Source organism: Xenopus tropicalis, chromosome 8, assembly GCF_000004195.4.
Source record: "Xenopus tropicalis strain Nigerian chromosome 8, UCB_Xtro_10.0, whole genome shotgun sequence".
NCBI classification, from domain to species: domain Eukaryota; kingdom Metazoa; phylum Chordata; class Amphibia; order Anura; family Pipidae; genus Xenopus; species Xenopus tropicalis.
Window position 1 is genome coordinate 26,192,553 of NC_030684.2, and position 22,257 is coordinate 26,214,809.

General features: G+C 43.2%; 1 protein-coding gene across 2 annotated transcripts in view; it reads right to left on the reverse strand.

Annotated features, from left to right (window-relative positions):
• The window catches only part of iqsec2 (IQ motif and Sec7 domain 2), a 120,170-nt gene that overhangs the window by 67,895 nt on the left and 30,018 nt on the right, over nucleotides 1-22,257 (reverse strand). For both annotated transcript variants that reach the window (XM_002940970.5, XM_004916749.4), the window contains exon 2: nucleotides 9,333-9,362. In XM_002940970.5, the coding sequence (XP_002941016.2) occupies nucleotides 9,333-9,362 (30 nt within the window). The remainder of the gene's footprint in view (nucleotides 1-9,332; nucleotides 9,363-22,257) is intronic.

Consider the following 22,257-nt stretch of genomic DNA (forward strand, 5'->3'; position numbering starts at 1 on the left):
CACCAGACATACCGAGATCCCGCCTATCAGTGCACCCTGTGCGTCAGAGGCAGATTTCCAATAAATGCCGCTATGCCATATCCACTACACTGCAGCAATTATTTATTTTTAAAGCTTCCCAATAAAAAGTGACATCTAATCATTACTCAGAGGCCAAGGCACTTATTCACTTCCTAATGTCCTGCCTGGATCATAGCAACAGCCAACATTTTAACCCCTGCTATGAAAAGATCCACAACATTAGAAAGGTATGTTATAATAGCAAGTTTAACGATTTCAAGACAAAGCACCAGAAACTAAGAAGTGCAAGTAGCCAGTGTAGCCCCCTGCTGGTACGCTAGCCCTATGCAACCATGAACCTACAGCCAGCGATTGCTAGGAGGAGGGCACAGTTGTGGGGCAGTTGCCTATTGTCACCCTAGGGGTATAAGGAGCAGGGCAAACTCAGTAAGGACCTGTATTACTGGTATATGTGATTATCCTGGATTAGTATGTAAGAGAATAAGGCTCATAATCTGCACCAAGTATCTGTGCCCCACGCCAGTCACTCGCTTTTTGCCACCTTCCTACCATTCTATTTGCCATGAGATTTCATATTTTTTGCTTTAATGCAAAACTATCTCCCTGAACAATGTAGGTCTCTTTAAAAAATATTGCATAAATGTAAAAATCAGCGGTTCTCAACCTGAAAGTCGGGAACAGGGGTCAAAAACACATATTTCTGATGGGAATAATTTTATGGTTGGGGGTCACCACAACATAAGGAACTGTATTTAAGGGTTTTAGGAAGGTTGAAAACCACTGATCTAAATAAACCATTTTCATAAAAATATACTTTTTAGTAATATGCGCTATTGGGTAATTCTAAATAGATAATTGCCATTTTAAAAATGACGGCTCGCCCCCTGGGACCATACAATTAATGGGCAATGTTCTGCCTTTTGCTCCCACCCTACTTCCAGTTACAGTAAGAGCTGCATTATTTCCTGGCAGCTGATCTCTGAGGGAGCACACAGCCCAGCACAAAATGGTGGCTCACATGAAAAGATGTAAAAGGGCAACTTTTACTAATATATATTCCAGTTTGATAAGATTCTTTAATAGGTCACTTAATATAAACTATCTTTTGGTTAGGTCTTTCTGGGGGTATAGTTTCCCATCACACTAAATGCTACTTATTTCACAGCAACTCTAAAAGACAACCCTGCCCAACCCTAAATAACCCCAAACGATATCAGGAAGTGTGACATCCTGGGGGGAGGAAAGACCGCTCAGCATTGCTATCGCCTCTGGGCAGTATTTCTGTTTCTGCTGACTTTTGTTTTGCTTCTTAAAGGAAAATAAAATAAATACCCCCCCCCCCCCACACACATTTTTGACATGAGCCCCTCCACCTGTGCCTCATTTAGGTATTGCAGCACAAGGTGGGCACGCATAACATAGTAACATAGTAAGTTGGGTTGAAAAAAGACATACGTCCATCAAGTTCAACCATAATGCCTATATATAACCTGCCTAACTACTAGTTGATCCAGAGGAAGGCAAAAAACCCCATCTGAAGCCTCTCTAATTTGCCGCAGAGGGGAAAAAATTCCTTCCTGTAGCATAACTTACAGATGCTACAAGACTGGCATACAGCACTCACAGAGGAGTGGGCACACAACACACATAGTTGCTACTGGGTAGGTACACACTACCCAGTACAGATGGTATGGGATAGGTACATTATACTAACAGATGCTACTAGGTGGGCACATATGATTTACTGTTACCACAAGGTGGGCACAAAGCACTGACAGATGCTACAAAATTGGCACACAGCACTCACAGAAACTACTGAGCAGACACACAACACTCATAGATGCTACTGGGCAAGGAACAGGCTACTTACAGATGCTACTAGGTGGGCACACATCACTCACAGATGCTACTAGGTGGGCACACATCACTCGCAGATGCTACTAGGTGGGCATACATCACTCACAGATGCTACTGCGTGGACACACAACAGCTACTAGCCTTTAACCAAGCTGACCTATAGTAATAACCCAGAAGCAATCAACAGGACGGGAAATTACATTAGACTATAAGCTCTTTGGGATAGGAATCTGCTCCAGGATCACCTTTTATGAAATGATTATTTTTACTGCTATCTTGGCACATTAGAGTGCACCTTTTCTGCGTGACTGTAACACTCATCAGGGAGTAAAGTAACAATGTGTGTGCTAGGTCTAAGTTGCTAGGTAACCCATAGCAACCAAGCAGCCGGTTGCATTTACTGACTGGTTGTTTATGGGTTACTATACTTGGTGCAAACTTGGCTCTGTGGTTGGTTTTTAAAGATGAACGGAGACAGCTTGAGAAAGTGGTATATTTATATTTAGTAATGCTGCAGACCCCATGACTGCTAAGGGGACCCAATAGGGCACCAAGTTGTAAGCAGTTTTATTATATATCTATTCTAGTGCAGTGCCAAGCTTGCCCGTGCCTACTACGTTGCAGAGGGTGGCGTTAGAACGATCACTGGTACAGCTGCAGAATGACTCACAACCAGCAATTAACATGGAAAGGAGGAGGACGAGGAGGAGGAGGGACTATTTTGGAAAAAAAGGACTTTTTTTTTCCTGCACAGTTTACCAGCTTCAGTCTCCAAGGCAACGTTGGTACCGAATGACAGCGGAACATGGAAGAAAGGGATAGTTTTCTTAACTCTTTACCAGTGAATTCCATCAGTTCCTAGTTAATTCCAGTGGTAGGGTCTTGGTTTAACTTTCTGAAGGTCTAGGTGCTGCTGGGAGAAGCTAGTGCCATGTGTGGGCATGACTCTCCCTCTAGTCAATGAGGAGGAACGGGCCAGCTCTTGCAAGCAATACACAGCAATGGTGTGCAGTATAAGAAGGAACCTGCCCATTAGTCATTGTGTTGCTGTTTTCTGATGCCGGAAGGGGATCCTCAATACCCAAAACTTTTCATTTCCTTTATTTAATGCATTGGTGCCCTCTATCATGTGGTACAGAAACAAGGTTCTTAGAGTGTCTACAATTGATAAAGAAGACCAAGCCACAAGTGATCATTCATCTGAGCTCTAAGGAACACAGAATGAAATTCAGATGAAAATCAACATGAAAGTCCACCTAATGATGAGAAATGCGCCGGCTCTTGCAAGCAATGCATAGTGGCACAAAAGACCACCTATGAAGTTCAGTTCTAGCCCATAATTATCACGGATACTCTAATGGCTTCAAGCCTTCCCATGGAGTGCAATATAAGAAGAAACTTGCCCTTTAGTCATTATGTTGCTTTTTTCTGATGCCGGGAGGGGATCCTCAATACCCAACACTTTTCATTTCCTTTATTTAATGCATTGGGGCCTCTATCATGTGGTACAGAAACTGAATGTTTTTAGGGTTCCTACTATTAGTAAAGAGTACCAAGCCACTAGAGATCCTTCATCTGAGCTCTAAGGAAGACAAAATGAAATTCAGAAAAAAATCAACATTAAGACTGAAATGGAAGACCACCTAATGATTAGTATGAGGGTAGACTCTATAGAAGAGGACCATGGTTTAGAGCAGATGTGAACCCCTCTCCCCCCAAACCAGCAAACCCAAGATCTTTATAGAGATCATTGTTTTATAATAATCCAGCCCCGGAACATGGGAAATAGTGAATAACTCGCCCACAGTTATTGAGGGTCTGGGACTGATGATTTGTGATTACAATAAAAGTGTGTACAAATGGGCCTATGAGGATACAGCTGCAGAGCCCAGAATATTCTATTACTTTGGTCTGCAAGGTGACCAGTGTACATGGAAGATGAAGACAGCAAAAAGTACCACCATAAGGTGAAAGCAGGGGACACCTTTGGATACCTAGATCATCTTGTTTGGATATTCCCAAATTAAGCACTGTAAGCCACTTCCACCTCAAAACCTTGTGATTCCAAGGGTAGGTGCTATTACCCAATACCACCAAATGTTATTGCATGGTGGCTTAGTACCTTCTGTTGTGGTCTGTGGTGATATAAGTGACCCAGCTGAAGCTTTATGGTGAGATGAGGACAGCACAAAGCAACATAAGGTGGCAGCATTGCTTAGCATTGGCTGCTGCAGGGGTCACCTCATACCTAGATCATCTTGTGGAGACATTTATACAATATGTCCTGTAAGACACGTATCTAAGCCCTGTGATATTAAGCATTAGGGTGTATACCTCATTACCTTAATATGTTATGGCATTGTGGCTCAGTACCTTCTACGAATGATTCTGTTGTGGTCTCTATGGTGGTATAACGGACTCAGTGAGGACAGCACAAATGACCAAAAGGTAACCACTTTCTAGCTGCTGCAGGGCCACCTTCTTATACCTAGAATAAGTACTGTTAATTAAACCCTACAATTCTAAGGGAAGGTTGTACTCCTCAGGATCCCAAACTTTCATGGCAAGGTGGGTCAGTACTACTGCCTTGTTGAACAAAGGTCCTGAGATGAATTCCCACCAGAAGCTTCTGTTTTCTCTCCTAGTTTGTGTGGTTTCCCTACTGTTGCAATATAACCAAGCATCATAATAAAATCTGGAAAAATAGAAAAAATATATATATATATTCTCCAAGACTAAAAAGATAAAATAGTTCTGTTTCTTTTGTCTCCTAATTGGAAAACCATACAGGAAGCTTCCATGAGGCTACAATTATGTTACAATACCTGTATTCAATGCCTTTTAGGATATTAATAGGGTTAATGCTAGAAACCGCATGTATTTTTGCCCCAGTGCACAATAGGGGCTTTATTATAAAAATACTGATAAAATTAGCTTTAAGCCCATGGCACACTCAGTGTTTTCTGCCCGTGCTGCCTTGCCTTTGATTTGAGTGGCAACTGCCTGTCACCGCTGGTGCTATTCAAGCCAAAGGCAGGCAGTACGGCTGTGACAGGCGTATGCCTTAAGACAGTAGAAATGTGATTATTGGCAGCTGGCAAGGTTACAAATCCCCTGATTTACCCATCAGACTGGCAGGGGACGGGCAGGAAGCCACGCTCGGCGCAGCTCAGCGCTAAACTGCTATCAAGCTGAGTGATAACATTTCAGTGGCAATTTAAAAACCAGATAGTAGAAGTGATTGCTCACTTGAGATAACGATCTCTTAATTATGTATAGGAGGACTGCTGCACACAGCCAGGCATACCAATATCTGTACTTTGCTACATCTACTGTCCCACTTATAGCCGCCATATGTAAAATGGATTCCCCCAGGGCTCTCTGACCGAGGTTAGAACAAAAGACAAAGCAAACGTGATTAGAATTCTGCAGTATGGAGGGAAAGGCTGGGTGTTTGGTCCCATTGAATGTGACATTAATGTTGCTCCCCACTACAACTATAGGTGCTGCTGTGCTATTATCCCTGCTGCAACTATAGGTGCTGCTGTGCTATTATCCTCTCCATTGCTACTCTAGGTGCTACAGGGTGCTATGGGTATTACAAGGAGAAAGAGGTATATGCTGTACAGTTTCCTGGATGAATTCCATGATCTGAAGGCTTGGGAAATTTCACAGAACTCCCACCATATCATGTAGCATCTCTGTCTCAATGCTCATAGCAACATCATTTACACTGCACTGATGCTCTTAGCAACACACTGCCAAAGATAGGCACAGCCACCCAGCACAGAACTCTGGTGGGGGTGTGGAGTGGGGGGGGGGGGCTTTAAAGAGAACAGAACTATAGAATGTTTGCCTGGCATTATGATGTTAGGACCATGTCATTTTACAGAAGCTACCATTGCATTACTAAGGAATGCACTTTGCAAATTTTAACAAATTTTTAACTAAGTCCCATTGTGTTCAACAGAGTATGATCATTAGAATCCAACACCAAAGCAACGCAAATTGGGGGGGGGGGGTTGGTTTGCTTCCCCTATTATTGGTCAACAGCATAATCTAACAATTACAGCTTGGAAATCCTTTTTCCCTGATATGAAAGAGGCTTGTCCAAACAGAATCCTCTCTGCCTCCTGCCCATGCATCCCTGTCAATATATATAGTTGTGCCAAGAAAAGAGAATAGGCAGGTTGTGAGCAATGTGCAATGCCCGCAAGGATTCTTTCTAGTATGCTGGTGGGCCAGTCCAACCCTGTTAATTAATTTTCTGTCAAAAGAAAATTAATTTAGTGATCATTATAGTACTCTGGTCAGTACTAAGCAGCTTTCCAAGACAATTTTACATATATGCACCTTTGCCCTGGAGCCTTTTTCTTTGCATATCAGTAGTACAAAAGTAATGGGAGTTACCATTCTCGTTCCACCACAGTAGCATTAACTATTATTCACACTGCTTACTCCATCTGTTGTGCCACAGGAACTTCTAGTATCACATGGCAGAAGAAGGAAATTTCAAGAAACTGGGAGAACATGTGGCCCTGGCTTTATGATTTTATAAATCTCATTATCAGTTATTCATAGACGTCCAGCACTTAACAGAGAACAGCTAATCATTCACCTCCTCTCCTGCACCTACAGAGCTCAAAATCGAATTTACCAAAAACTCATACAATCCAGTCAATTCCATAAGGAGCAAACTGACCTGTCAGCAATATTCCCATGTTTCCCACAGGAAATCTCTTGCCAATAACAGCAATATGGCAGCTTTCACTCATGTGTATAAAACCTAATATTTTAGAGTAAAGGATATACATTATAAATACACAAATATGCACACAAACTATACTGTAATATACAAATGCACCAATAAATGATGTGGATGGGTGATACTGTGATGGAGCAGGGAGTCAAGCCTGGACGAGTGCAGTACATCTCTCTCTCTCTGTGTGTGTATGTGTGTGTATATATTATATTATATTATATATATATATATATATATATCAATCCAAATGGTGTCCGCACTCCAAGGCTCAATATTCTGCGGGGTGCTTAGCCAAAATTATGTATGCATAGAAAATAATGATCTGTGGCCAGCACACCCTTTAATGTTTCATCAAAAAAATTTTTATTGCAGATATATTGTTAAAAAAGGTTTTAACAATATATCTGCAATAAAAATTTTTTTGATGAAACATTGAAGTGTGTGCTGGCCACAGATGATTATTTTCTATATATATATATATAGAAAAGATGCCGCACTCACAGGTCTTAATGAAAAAATTAAGCAACATTTATTGTGTCAGATTTAGTCTGACACAATAAATGTTGCTTAATTTTACATGAGTGCCTGCTTTGCACTGTTCTTTATATATATATATATATATAAATAATGCAAACAGGATAGGCCGCTGAGACACATTCCAGTCTAATTGATCAGCTCCAAAGCAGAAGCTCCTTGATTGCTGCTACTTCCCACTGCAACCAGTCACTGTGATTCATAGGAAAGATTTACCCGTAATATTCTATTATCCTCCCTCTGACCATTCTTTTCTAATGGCTCACTATTGGGTGGCCACCCCCTTCCTTTTAGTTCAAAGAGTGTCTGTGCAGATTCTGGGCTTCAAGGCATTAGTTTGAAACCACACAGCAAACAAACCATCTTTGAGGCCAATAAAAACCCAAAGCAATCATAGGGAAATTGTAATTGCCGTAATGCCCACCAAAAGGTCATTGCATCTGAGGCTGGTGTTTGAAAGTTTATAATCTGACCTGCACCCATACCCACATACACGGTTTGTAGGAAGCCCAATGTTACATATCACCTAATTATTTCCTCTGTCCCTAGGGCAAAGTAAATGAGAGAGGGATAAGGTTGTGATCGGCATATATTGCTTATCAATATCCCATGCTGGGGTTTTAGTGGAAATATTTGGCCACATTACACGTCATGAAAGTCAATGGCAATAATGCGCCCAACATACAGATAGCTCAGCAACTGAAAGCAGTAATTGAATGCTGCATTAAAGCCACCAGCCTGGCCTGACACAACCGAACTGGCTACCCAAATCTGATCAACAACCTAAAATGCTACTTGATGTCCACCAAAAGACCATAGACCTGAATTGACATCACCCAAGGTCTTCTGCCCTCTTCTCAAGTATAATCAGATAAACCTAAATTGGCATCTGCATTTCGACCCAATTGAAGCTGCTACCCAAATCTTATCCACAACCTTGATGGTCACCAAAGGGTCATAGTAGACCTGAATTGACATCATCCAAGGTCTTCTGCCCGCAATCAGATAAACCCAAACTGACATCTGCATTTTGAGCCAATTGAACCTGCTTCTCGATCCACAACCTTGATGACCACCAAAGGGTCATGGCTGACCTGAATTTTTATCATTTGAGGTTGGGTATAGTAGTTTATATTCTGACCTGCACCCATACCCACATACACATGTTACACCCCCCATCGATTTCCTCTGCCCTTAGGGCAAAGCACATGAGACGGGGATAGGGTTAGAGATAGGCATATATTGCACATCTATATCCAACACCGAGGTTTTGGTGGCAATGCAAACAGGAGCTTAGCCATGTTACAATATTGTTCCCAATAGACAGACAGCTTAGCAGTAATCAAAGGCCACATTAAAGCCGCAAAAATGAAATGCAAGATTTGTATAGCTCAATAATCATAAATACCAGTAGTTATATATTTATTCCCAAACTGGAAGGGCTTTAAAGGAGAACTATAGCTAAAGCAAAGGGGGGGGGTAGTCTTTTTTGCATTGAAGTAACAGTGATGTCAAAAAATTTTTTTACCTTTAGCCAGTCTGTATTCTACCGTTTAACTATTTAATAGGTACTAATAGCCATAATTAGGAAGCCACTTGGATCTTAGGGCCCACTAAAAGCAGTAGATACAATTTATGGAAATGATGGATGCCCCAAGTAGAGAAAACTGTATGTAGTTATTAAAATGCTCCCCCCAAAGGCATCTCCTAGGGTACACAAACATCTGCAGCTTACCACGAAAGAGAGGAAATACTAAGATAATAATTCTAATTCTGGATATTTATCCATTTGTCTTATAGTACAGATGACATCAATCTATGCCCAAAAATAACCACGAGTTAGCAAGTTTCATCTATATTAAGATCTGTTAGAAGAACTATGCACTACTGAGAAGTCCCACCAGGTTAATGTGTTAACAAAAGAACCCAAATGTGTTAGTACAACAGACTTCAGATGGGGAACCAGTCCCTGACAAGATCCCTCTGAAACTGTGGCTGCCAAACTCATCTCAAGAGAAAGATATTTCAACTTTAGGTCTTTCTAAAAGGGGTTTCCGAGATACTGACTGTACATTTCAAGTGAGCTTAGTAACTCTAATAGGGGTCTAAAAGCCACTGGCTTAGAAGGGAAAGCATGAGGAGCAAGGCCAGCACTCACCTCATTGTCCTGGAGTTCTCACTGTCCGATCTGAAAGAAACAAAAAGAAAAATGTCACTGCCAGGTTTGCAGATTCAGCGGTACTTAAAGTAAATTGTAGCTATAAATTTTTTTTTTAAAAAAGCAGATGGCCCAGGTCTAAACCCGCGCTCCTCAATCTGTGCACTACAGTTACCAGAAATAGCTGGTGTTTGGAACTCAAAAGTCCATACTATTTAAGTGCTGACCACGTCCTTCAGGGAACACATTTACCATCACCTATGCACTACAGGTCCTCACAGCTCCTCAAAATCTGATGGATATATCTAAAAAATGGTCTTGAAAACCTAGTGGTGACCAGGTCCTCCAGGGATCAAGTCTACCATCTGCTGTGCACTACAGGCCCCAGCATGGTTTTAACTAAAAAATAACAAGGAAGACCTAGTGCTGAACAGGTGCACCAGGTACCAAGTTGTACTACAGGTTCCAGAAGCTCCTCAATAGCTGGCTGTTATAGCTCAGAAACAGACTGCAAGACCTAGTGCTGACAGGTCCTCCAGGAAACAAGTCTACAATCAGCTGTGCACTACAGATCCTCATCCACTGGCGGCTGTAGCGAAAAATGACCTACAAGACCTAATACACTACATGTCCCAACAAAACTCTTCAGTAGTAGGTGGTTGTAACTCAAAAATGTCAAGGAAAACCTAGTGCTGAACAGGTGCCCCAGGTAAAAATTCCACAGTTGCACTACAGGTTCCAGCAAATGCTCAACAGCTGGTAGTTATACCTCAAAAACCTAAGCAAAGGAGTGGGGTAGGGCTAAAGGCTAATTAAGGTGAGCTTTGGAAAGAACCCTAATTTGTTGTCCAATATATTTTTGGAAGTATTGAGCCTAGTGAAATGTGGGACTACCAACAGATACATAAGCACAAAAAGGTTCAACCATATTGATCAAGTGACTCTCCAAAGCAACAGGCCTGTTAAGCAATATCTCTTGAGTACATCATACGAACCATCAATACCCAATCAATGAACACAAAAGGAAGAGCACACTCAATCTACTTAGAAAGTAAGTGCCAATGGCACACAATGAGGTTTATAGTGTTTTGTTACCCCAGTGTTGTATTTCTTTGGTGGAGGGGAGCAGAATAATACAAATCTCCCTCCTATCCAATCGCACCTAGTCCTGCCAAGTTACAGGAATGAATCTCTGTTATCCACACAAACTCCTGGTTCTAACTACTGAAACACTGTAGTAGAAGTAGTAGTTTGTACTCCTTCAGGTAAATCACCTAGCTACACTGCTGCAGGATCTATAACCAGGAATTCAGAGAATATAAACAGCAAGACAGGTACAGTTTACAGTAGCAGTTACACTTACAAATAACTTTAAAACCACAAACATTTGTTAATGAATGTATATTAAAAAGTTGCTTAGATTAACACTTTCATTTTTCAAAATGCAGATTCCCTTTAAATAGGACTTAGTGCCCATGGAAGAATGGAGTGCTTCCCTTACTGCAAGCATTGGAAAATCAAAGTACACTCAAGAGACTCGAGGCAGCTGGGAGTCAGAAGACACTCTGCATCCTAATCACTTATCAGAGAGTTTGGGTGGAAGCCAGACTTTTCTGCTGTAATATGCAAAATGTGGTTCAGAATTGGAAGCACAAAATGGATTCCACTGGGGTTATGTGGGGGGGGGAAGTGTCTCTTTTATAAAGCTACCTTAAAGGAGAAGAAAAGGCTATATCACTAGGGATGCCAAATGTTAGGCACCCCCAGTGATTGTAATCCATTACCTGAAACCCCCGGCTGGTGCTTCTGTTAGGACATAACTGCACTGTGCACTTGGTCAATATTTTTTATGCTTTTTGACATACTTAGCTTTTTGCAGCAACCTGATTGCTAATACATAGTTTAACCTAGCAAACAGACAGGGGTTTGAAGGAGGAAATATGAATAGGAGAGGGTCTGATTAAAAGACAAGAAGTCCTTGCATTGGGTTAGGTACCCACAGAAAAAACACAGAGCAGTAGGGTTTCAGAAGTAAAATCTTCCAGTTGTTGGGCCAGGGGGCAAAGTGGCTATGCAAGACTTTCTCACAGGGCAATAGTTTTTTTGGTTGCTGGGGATCCCCCATTTGAAAGCTGGAAAGAGGCAGAAAATTAAGGCAAATAATAGTTTCAGCAATAGATAGTATTGCTTTCTCCTTTTAGGGGCAAGGTTTACAAATGTTTATTTTCGATTCCCTTTTGAGGTCAATATTTGTTTCAGGCGCTTCTCACCCAGCAAGTGTTACTGAAAAGAGGAAAATTAGTATTCAGATAATATAAAATTGGTCTACAATTGCTACACTTCATGTCATAAATGTCTCTACCAGCCCAAATCCACCACAGCCCTTTAAGTATGGGAAGATCTATAGCTCCAAAGATGCCCCTGGTAGCTCCTCATCTTCTTTTCTGATAGTTTCCTAAAAGCAGCTCACAGCTGTGAGTGCAGTGCCACTGATGTCGTAACAGAAGCCAAGATGGAGAGCTGCTATGGACAACTTTAAAGGCCTGGCTTCTCACCCTTATAGGGCTGCTGAACCTCTGCGCTGGCAGCCGACTGCAGCCTTGTTTGAATCATATACATATATGAATGTATGTAAAACTTTATTTATAAAGCACTACAAGGGTACGCAGCGCTGTACAATCTTACAATATACACAATTACACACAGGGGGGCAAGTATTATAATAACTTCAATAAATAAGATTGTAGGTATGAGGTGTGAGATTGTGGTGTGAGACACAGTAGGAAGGAGGTCTCATAGAGCTTACAATCTAAGTGGTTGGGTAACATACAGGCACAAATTGGAAGGTAGGAGTGCACAAGGTATGGGCATTTGCCCTTAAGCACAAGACTAGACAAAATAATGTTTTAGTGCTCCAGAAGGTAGCATCTAAGTTTTTTTCTACATTTACCTTTTATAATCTCTGTCTGGGAGCTGCCACACGGTTTTATCTGCAGCGATAAAATAAAATACCTTCTTCAGATGTCAGTGTAAATTACCCCACTCTGCTGGCCAAAGGGTAAATATCTAAGACTTCACAAACCCAAAGATAAAATAAGTTAGGGGTACCTTGGGTTCAATGCACTTGCTAAGCTACAACTCCCAGACCTCTTGACATCATATGGGGTGCAGAGAGTTACAGTGATAACCAGGTGGCATTCCCACAGATCCCCTCCTGCACTGGAGCCCTTTAAAGGGTAGGTTTTGGAAATATATCTATAGTGGCAAGGGAAGGGACAAATGCTATAATGAGCCTCTGAAGGTGTGGGAAAGGCCCAGCACATAGAGAGAAATGTGCATCACTAGAGCAACAAACATCCATGGCTACGCAAGCGCGCGTGCAGATTTGTGCCCAGAGAAAGAGAAGTGTAGGCGTTAGGACAGGCAAGCAACTCCCACTCCTGCAGCATAAAAACATCCATAAATATTCATACTGACACCACTCACAGTACAGGGGAAGGCGGCTTCAGCATCACGCAATGCAAGGCTGCCAAGGGGAGGCAGGGGCTCAGCTGCACTGGGGGTCTACAGAACCAACAGCATAACTATGGCAAAGGCTCTCAGGGCATGCTGGGAGTTGTAGTTGATAAATGCTGGTGCCTTGAATGCTCTTTATCAAGGGATTGTCAAAGTATTTTGCAAAATACTGGGTCCTTAAACCTTTGGGAGGATGATGCATTATGGGTCCCCTATATACTTCTGGGCCCCCAGGCAGCCATGCATTTTTGTTGTTAGTGCAGCTACAATGTGGTTGGGACTGCCTGCATTCTGTATCAGCTCCGTATGGGCAGGACGTGACTCCCAATGCTTGCTTCACTGTAACTGGCTGCGGGTTAAACAAGTCACCAGCAGCCTTTTTGGTCACATGACAAAAACACTTAAAACTGCCCCCTTCCCCCCTAGGCCATATAATGCGGGGCAAAAGGTGGCAACCCTAAACCTTGTGCAACTATAATGAACAACAAAGAGCGTCTTTGAATGGGCATCAATAACGGCAACATTTGCACCCATACCAGCACAACCAAACCTGCCCGCTGCGTACATAAACGACCCTTATGAAATCATTCTATAGTCCTGAAAGGTTTAAAAGACAACAAGAGAGTAAGGGATAAAATCTGGGAGACTATAGCAGACTATAACACAATAGAAGGACTATGGGCAATGATAAGAAAGCTTGTGGCCAACCAGAATGAGCGACAAATACAAAGGGATCGTTGAAGTATAGAGATATTTCTACACTAAATGGTACATACACTTGATAGGGTTTAGTTATTCTTTAAAGAGCCTGAATACTTAGAATAGCATTGTGGCTGCTTTCCCTTTAAATTGTTTGAATCAATGGTGACTGCAGCTCTGGCCTACAGGGCTGACATGAAGGTGATACCTATATATATGGTGATTCCTGCTAGCAAATCGATATTCATTCATGGGAAGGCATGTGGGGGGAGACAATGGTGGCAAAGTGTGGGTCAGGCTGGGAAGGGGAGCTGTCAGCTTGCAATGAGGTTATTACCCAGAAACCAATGAAGACGCGTGCGGTCGGCCTGCTAATAGATTAGCATCACTCTGCATCAATCAATAGGCATTTGCTGCCTGCTTATATATGCCACTTAGGGACCTCTGCTGGCCGAGCAATTAAGAGAGTTCAGAGCGGGCAGCATTTTCATGATGCAGCATTTGAGATGATTGAAACGCGCAGGGAAGAACTGGGCATGAAAAAATGAAAAGGGATTTTGAAAAGGGAAATGAAAAGTATTTAAAGGCAAAGTAAAAAAAAAAAAATAAAATAAAATAAAAAAAAAAAAATATATATATATATATATATATATATATATACACGCAAGTCCCAGTAGAGGACTGAAACATTGAATCGATAAATCTAACCATTTGCATCTGATAAGGGTTTTTTTTTTCATTTTGTCTTTATTGTGAAAACCCTATGAGTGGCGTCATTTTCTGTTTATATATATATATTTTTTTTTTTTTAAATAATAGCAGGGCTGCAGCCTCTATAGGGGTTACGTAATAAAGTTTGCAGGAGCAGTAACCTATAGCAACCAATTAGCAGGTAGAATTAACTGGTCATCTGTTTTAAAAAGCAAAGATCTTATTGCTTGCTGTGGGTTACTGCTACTGGGAAAACGTATGTTACATATAGGGGGTATGTAAGTTTCGATACAGCCCCCCCTTTCAGCTAAGCACCCAAAGAAAATGGTCTGACTTAGACTTACATAATAAACCCATCACCCAAAATGTATGAAAGATGGTTGGCTCAAAATGTACCCCTTTGTTCTAAATAATTTGGTCAGTATTAATGTGTGTCCCGGGAAGGGGTCACGATAGCAGCAGTTTTCTTAACCAATCAGGAGATAACATTTATTGTTCTGCACCTGGAAAGCTAAAATGTGCTTGGTTGCTATGGGTTCCAAGACCTCATAGCAAACCTTGTGGCTCTTAAGGCTCCCTAGATAGAACAACACTGGTGGTAGTGGTGAATAGCAGGCAAAGGATCTGTAGTCTTTCCCCATAGCTGCTGTGCCAAATTAAAGGAACTGACCATTTTGGCAACTAGATGGGCATGGAAGGCAATGGGAAAAGATAAGCATTAACCCAATGCCTCGTTCCAACGTGAGAAAATCAGACACCCCCAATGACAGCAAATGCAAGGCCAAATAAAGCCACATCAAAAATAACCTCCATAATAAATAACAAGCCCCAGGCATGTGTGCCTCACTGAGAGGATGGTTTATACAGCCTATCCCAGCAGAATACCTTCCTCCCCAAGGTTAAATGCGCTGGCTGCTGTCTCAGGAGGGACAGAATATCGAACAGAGCTAAAAGCAAAGGACAGAACGGCCCATCAGGAAATGACTTGGCTGGACCCAAGGGCCGATGAGCGAGGAGAGGAGTAGTGTAAGCTCCTCCTGCCTGTAATCAATGCGGGCCTCACACAGGGTGTAATCCTGTTCCACATCTGGGAGTGCAACTACTGCTATGGGAAGTTATTTGTATTTACTTATTGCATAGGAATAACTGATTTGTCTATATCAATTCTAAAAGAGTTTGGGGAGGGGAAGATCTCAACTTTGGGATTGGACAAAGGGGCAGAACTTAGAGGCCAGGGGGTAGAGATCAGTAGCAGGTTGGGTACCCGCAGGTACCCTGCGCATAGGTGATGCAGGTCTTATCTTTATTTCTTTTTTTTTTATTTAAAAAATCTATATTAACTATATTATACTATTTTAAAGGAGAACTAAACCCCCTCTAGGTACAAAAGTCCCCTTAACTGCCCTCCATCATCCCCCATAATTAAAAAACTGACCTAAAAAAGCAGAGCAGCGCAGCAGAGTGCCATCTTCCATCCATTAAAAATGCTTCGGGTCTTCAGGTCAGGTTTTTAAATAGGGCCACTTATCAAAGTAATAAGATGTGCAAGAAGGGTATGGTGAGAGGGGAGGTCGATGGAGGGAAGTTAAGGGGGCTTTTGTACCAGAGGGGGTTTAGTTCTCCTTTAAACATTTTCTTTAAAGGGGTTGTTCACCTTTGAGTTAACTTTTAGTATAATGTAGAGAGTAATATTCTGAGACAATTTGCAATTGGTCTTCATTTTTTATTTGTGTTTTTTTTATTATTTCAATATTTGTTCAGTAGCTCTCCAATTTGGAATTGCAACAGCTATATGGTTGCTAGGGTCCAAATTACCTTAGGTAACCAGGTAGTGGTTTGAATGAAAGGCTGGTATATCAATAGGAGAGGGCCTGAATAGAAAAAAAAAATTATAAAAAGTAACAATGACAATACAACTGCAGCCTCACGCAGAAATAGTTTTGAAAGCTACAAAGAGTTTGAAGAAGGCAGATAAAAAAAAACTATAAGAAATAATGAAGACCAAATGAAAAGTTGCTTCGAATTGGCCATTCTATAACATACTAAGGGGCACATTAATTAAAGTACGAATCCGATAATTTCTGATGATTGCAAAAGTGCCATACTATGCCTGCCCCTATGCTGCCTGCCCTATCCTGCTTGTGTGTGCCATACTCTACCTGTCCTATGTTGCCTGTGTGTGCCATACTCTGCCTGCCCTATCCTGCCTGTGTGTGCCATACTCTGCCTGCCCTATCCTGCCTGTGTGTGCCATACCCTGCCTACCCTATCCTGCCTGTGTGTGCCATACTCTGCCTGCCCTATCCTGCCTGTGTGTGCCATACTCTGCCTGCCCTATCCTGCCTGTGTGTGCCATACCCTGCCTGCTCTACCCTGCCTGTGTGTGCCATACCCTGCCTACCCTAACCTGCCTGTGTGTGCCATACTCTGCCTGCCCTACCTGTGTGTGCCATACCCTGCCTGCTCTACCCTGCCTGTGTGTGCCATACCCTGCCTACCCTATCCTGCTTGTGTGTGCCATAGTCTACCTGCCCTAGGTTGCCTGTGTGTGCCATACTCTGCCTGCCCTATCCTGCCTGTGTGTGCCATACTCTGCCTGCCCTATCCTGCCTGTGTGTGCCATACTCTGCCTGCCCTATCCTGCCTGTGTGTGCCATACTCTGCCTGCCCTATCCTGCCTGTGTGTGCCATACCCTGCCTGCTCTACCCTGCCTGTGTGTGCCATACCCTGCCTGCTCTACCCTGCCTGTGTGTGCCATACTCTGCCTGCCCTATGCTGCCTGTATGTGCCATACTCTGCCTGCCCTATCCTGCCTGTGTGTGCCATACTCTGCCTGCCCTGTGCTGCCTACGTGTGCCATACTCTGCAGGTCGGGGGGGGGGGGCTGGTGCGGGTGTTAATGTGCCAATGCGACAATAGCAGGGGCCGACAGACCAGTGCCTGTTGCTGGCATTGCCCAGATCTCAGACAAGCAGAGAGCAATTCTCACTGTTGTACTGTACAGCTTGGCTGGGCCACACTGCCAAATGTTCATATTAAGGAAAGAAAGGGCTGCCAGAAACGGAGGATGGAAACCAATTAAAAGGGAACAAAACACTGCAAGCAACACGGTTGTACAGAATGAATGGTCAGGCAGCCACAGCCAAGGGGATGCACTTTTGTGGTTGCAAATATATATTTTTCACTGAGAACATAATAACAGAGAGGCACAACACAGACAATTGCAACATTGGCACATAATCGCAGTGCATTTTAAAACACAGGAAGAGGGATTTTAGCTTTTCTTGGCAATGCTCTGTCTAGAAAGCAGGAAACTGGGCAATTTAAATTGGCAAGATGATTGTTTTGTTAGCATCAAAAACAACCATGGACAAGTGGCAGATATAGCCTGGCCTCAACACTAGCCAAGGGAAAAAAAAGGCTATAGCAATATAGTAAGCAATATGGTCAGTAAGCAAGTAAGCAATATGATCATGAGTTTGGCCATTTTGGCTGAATTTGGCAGAAATCATTTTGCGTGGGTGGGAAGTCTGGATAGTCCATCTGCATGGACAGGAATTCAACGCTGTGCAAACCCAAAATCCCTGAGGCTGCGCCTTCTCTGCCTAGTTCGCTATGTACAATGCAGTCAACCACAAGTGTTGCCAAGTGTCCCAAAAAATGGTCCAACGTGTGACTAACTTTGGGTGAAAACAGGGTCAGAGTACCAGAGGCTCTCCTAGTGGGCCCAAACTCAAACAACTCTCATTAGCCCAATATAAAGTGCTAATTGCTGTGAGAGTGGGCCCACTGTGTCAGGTTCTCTGGTGGCCCAAGGATAGACTGGGCAAGTCCATATCATATGGTGGAAGCTGCTTTGTTTCAGCACCTTAAGCTCACCCTTCAGACCAAGTTGGAAGCTAATCTGTCCTTGTATGGGACCAACCAGACAGATATCTATTGGCACTTTGAAAAATCAGTCAGGAGAGGACTTGGCCCTATCCCAATGGGCTTACATAGGTGACCATTATGATCCGATCCGGAAGTCTGGATGAGGTCAGAAATACCTGATGCCCTGGCAGTTGATTTCATCTATTTGGACTTTGCTAAAGCGTTTGATACAGTACCTCACAGAAGGATAAAATTCAGGAATATTGGCCTAGAACATAAAATTTGTAATTGGATTTGTAACTGGCTGAAGGATAGATTACAAAGAGTGGTGGTAAATGGAACATTTTCTAATTGGATAAGTGTTGTTAGTGGAGTACCGCAGGGGTCAGTCCTTGGTCCTTTGCTCTTTAACTGTTTTTTTAATGACCTGGGGCATAGAGAGTACTGTTTCTATTTTTGCCAACAACACTAAATTGTGCAAAACTATAAGTTCCATGCAGGATGCTGCCGCTTTGCAGAGCGATTTGACAAAATTGGAAAACTGGGCAGCAAACTAGAAAATGAGGTTTAATGTGGACAAGTACAAAGTTATGCACTTTGGTAGAAATAATATAAACGCGAGCTATCTAATAATTGGTAGTGTGTTGGGGGGATCCTAAATGGATCTGGGGGGTTTTGTAGATAACAAGTTGTCTAATTCCAGGCAGTGTCATTCTGTGGCTACTAAAGCAAATAAAGTGCTGTCTTGTATAAGGGCTCTGGTACACGGGGAGATTAGTCGCCCGCGGCAAAACTCCCTGCTCGCGGGCGACTAATCTCCCCGAGTTGCCTTCCCTCTGCCATCCCACCGGCGAACATGTAAGTCGCCGGCGGGATGGCAGACGCGGCGGCGCGATTTCGCGCAAATCGCCGAAAAAGACTCGCGAGGCTTTTTCGGCGATTTCCCGAAATCGCCCCGCCGCGTCTGCCATCCCGCCGGCGACTTACATGTTCGCCGGTGGGATGGCAGAGGGAAGGCAACTCGGGGAGATTAGTCGCCCGCGAGCAGGGAGTTTTGCCGCGGGCGACTAATCTCCCCGTGTACCAGAGCCCTAAAAAGGGGCATTGACTCAAGGGATGAGAACATAATTTTGCCTCTTTATAGGTCCCTGGTAAGGCCTCACCTTGAGTATGCAGTGCAGTTTTGGGCTCCAGTCCTTAAGAAGGATATTAATGAGCTGGAGAGAGTGCAGAGACTGCAACTAAACTGGTAAAGGGGATGGAAGATTTAAACTATGAGGTTAGACTGTCTAGGTTGGTGTTGTTTTCTCTGGAAAAGAGGCGCTTGTGAGGGGACATGATTACTCTGTACAAGTACATTAGAGGGAATTATAGGCAGATGGGGGAGTTCTTTTCTCCCAAAAAAACAATCAGCACACCAGAGGCCCCCCCTTTAGATTAGAGGAACGGAGCTTCCATTTGAAGCAGCGTAGGTGGTTTTTCACGGTGAGGGCAGTGAGGTTGGGGAATGCCCTTTCTAGTGATGTTGTGATGGCAGATTCTGTTAATGCCTTTAAGAGGGGCCTGGATGAGTTTTTGAACAAGCATAGTACCCAAGGCTATTGTGATACTAATATCTACAGTTAGTATTAATGTTTGTATTTATAGTTTATGTATGTGAGTGTATAGATTGGTCAGTATAGGTTGTGAGTGCTGGGTTTACTTGGAAGGGTTGAACCTGATGCACTCTTTTTCAACCCTATGTAACTATAAGTAACTATGAGATGGCCAGTGTAGTAAAGATTCTAAGGAGTGAAAACTGGCAAGGTTTTAGTTGTGCACAAACCCAGAAGCAAGGTGGCTTATAATGCTTGGGTCGAGGCCTTATGGAGGCATTGTGAGGGTAGGATTTGACCCAAGGTTTTTGACACTTTCCAGCAGAGAATGGAAGGTACTATTGGGGTGACAGTAATATGGGTCAAACCACCAATGGAGGCAGTAGATTTGTGAGGCTAGAGAGCCGAACTAAAGGTTAGGGAGGTTTAAGGCACTGCTACAATACCTTTTAGCACCTTGTAAGTTACCAAGACAGGTCCCATTCCACAAAGCCCTCGCCAAGATAAAAACCCACAAATTTATAAACCACATGTCCAAGACCCAACCACCATTCCTACCACCTGCCCTTAACTCCTGCCTGACATAATAATCCACTACTATGTAGTAAACTGAATCACTTTGTGCCAACCAATCAAAGCATTCAGTTAGGTTCAATACAAGAGGAAGTTCGACCTAGGCAACAGTATATAACTTACATTTTAGGCCATTTTCTATTTGCCTAGTTGTTGGCCCCCAGCAAGAGCCTATTAAAAGCTCTGCCATGTCCATTCAACCTGCCATGTTGGCACAGGACGTGCCTCTTCAAGACGTTAAGCATGATGTAATTACAAACGGATGGCTAAGTTATGTAACCCTGCAGAATCCAAGAGCAACATGTGTGCCTTTGCTAAAGGAATGTGTTTTTCTGGCCTGTGGCATCCTCCCAAGCTATCAGGCCGATAGGCTGGCACGGAACAGTAGAACAGATGCAGATTTCGCCAGGTCTCCTTGAGCCCTGCTTGGAGGGTGGCAGGTAAGGCACTCAAGCTTCCCTTGCCGGCAGTGCCCCGGCCATCTGTTTCTAACAGGCAGGACACAGGTAAAGCGGATGGCAGAAGACAGGGCTCAGAGAAGTTTGCTAATTACTGAAGGCCTCCGGCAGTGCGGGCATCTGCTCCGAAAAACACAGTTCTTGGGTATATGGTTTTCGATCACATTATTTTATTGCCTCAAATTTGCAGTTGCCCAACAACAGCTCCCATGATCCTCAGCCAGAAGGAAAGTGTAACCAAGTACAATTACAATTTCATTAAAGCCACATCATTAAGGGAATCATGTTGGGCATTCTTATATGGGCTCCTGCCCTTTAGTTGGTGCCAGTGCCATTTATGCCATGGGGCAAGGTGAGGATAAGCTTGCATACATCCAAGGTTGCATCTACCATAAAGATAATGAAAATTTTACCACCCCTTTATCAATTCCAGACAAGGTCGGCACAAGGGGTAGTCATGTGCCTGTGGGGAAGGCCCAGTTGAGAGGGGGCAAAGTATAGTGTGAGTGACAGCTGAAGATGGGGACTTGGGGGGTCAACCATGCAGGGTCAGGCCGGTAGGGCACTGGCCCAGTTCTGCTTGCACTAAAGCACCCCCACAGAGCAGATCGAACTTCAAGAACCAGAACAAATCCATCCTCTTCCTATATCCTTTATAAATCCCCTACATTCTATTCTATTGGGCACCATTACGTACTATACACTATGCCCCCGTGCAGTAGGCATTAACCCGGTTAGTATGCTGGGTTTGAAGGGAACAGCAATGCTGAGATCAAGAACAGAGGAGAGACTTGTATTATTTTTTTACCTAAATAGATTTTCTATACCATTAAAAGTGGCCAATCTGTGAGGTACATTACAGTTAAACACTCTTCCTATTCACAGAATCAGACTGCTACTATAGGCACCATCTCTCCCTACTATTATCCCCTAATAGCCTCTGGGAAGGGGCAGCCCCAATACATCTGAGGACCCCACAAAAGGCTGCTCAGAATGCGAGTGTGCTGCTGCACAGACACCCCCAAACAAACTGCCTTCAGAGCTGGGACATTAATGAGGAAATAGTAGAGGTGCAGACCAGGCCCTCCATGATCAGGGATCCCATGGCAGATATGAGGTTAATGGCAGAGGCATGCTCAGCACGATAAAAATAAATGTGAGTCACTCCTTGGCACTCCAGAAAATCTGCAAGGAGCACAGGATTTTTACCAAATCAACAGCACAGGGAACAAAACTGAATCCTTTGCAAAAAAAGGATCTCTAAAATACAAATAATCACGAGTGTCAGTGCTGTGCGCGACTGGGATGCCGGAAAAAGCCAAGCTTAAGCAAGTGCCCACCTTGGGGGGGGGGGGGGGGGGGTAGGGTATAGAAGGCCTGACGGTGGACCTGATCGATATAAACTATCAATACATCTAACCCAGATCCTCAGTGGAAAGACTGGAAATCATAGGGGGAGGTCTTAAAATAAATTTATTCTAGGCCTGAGCAGATGTCAAGCC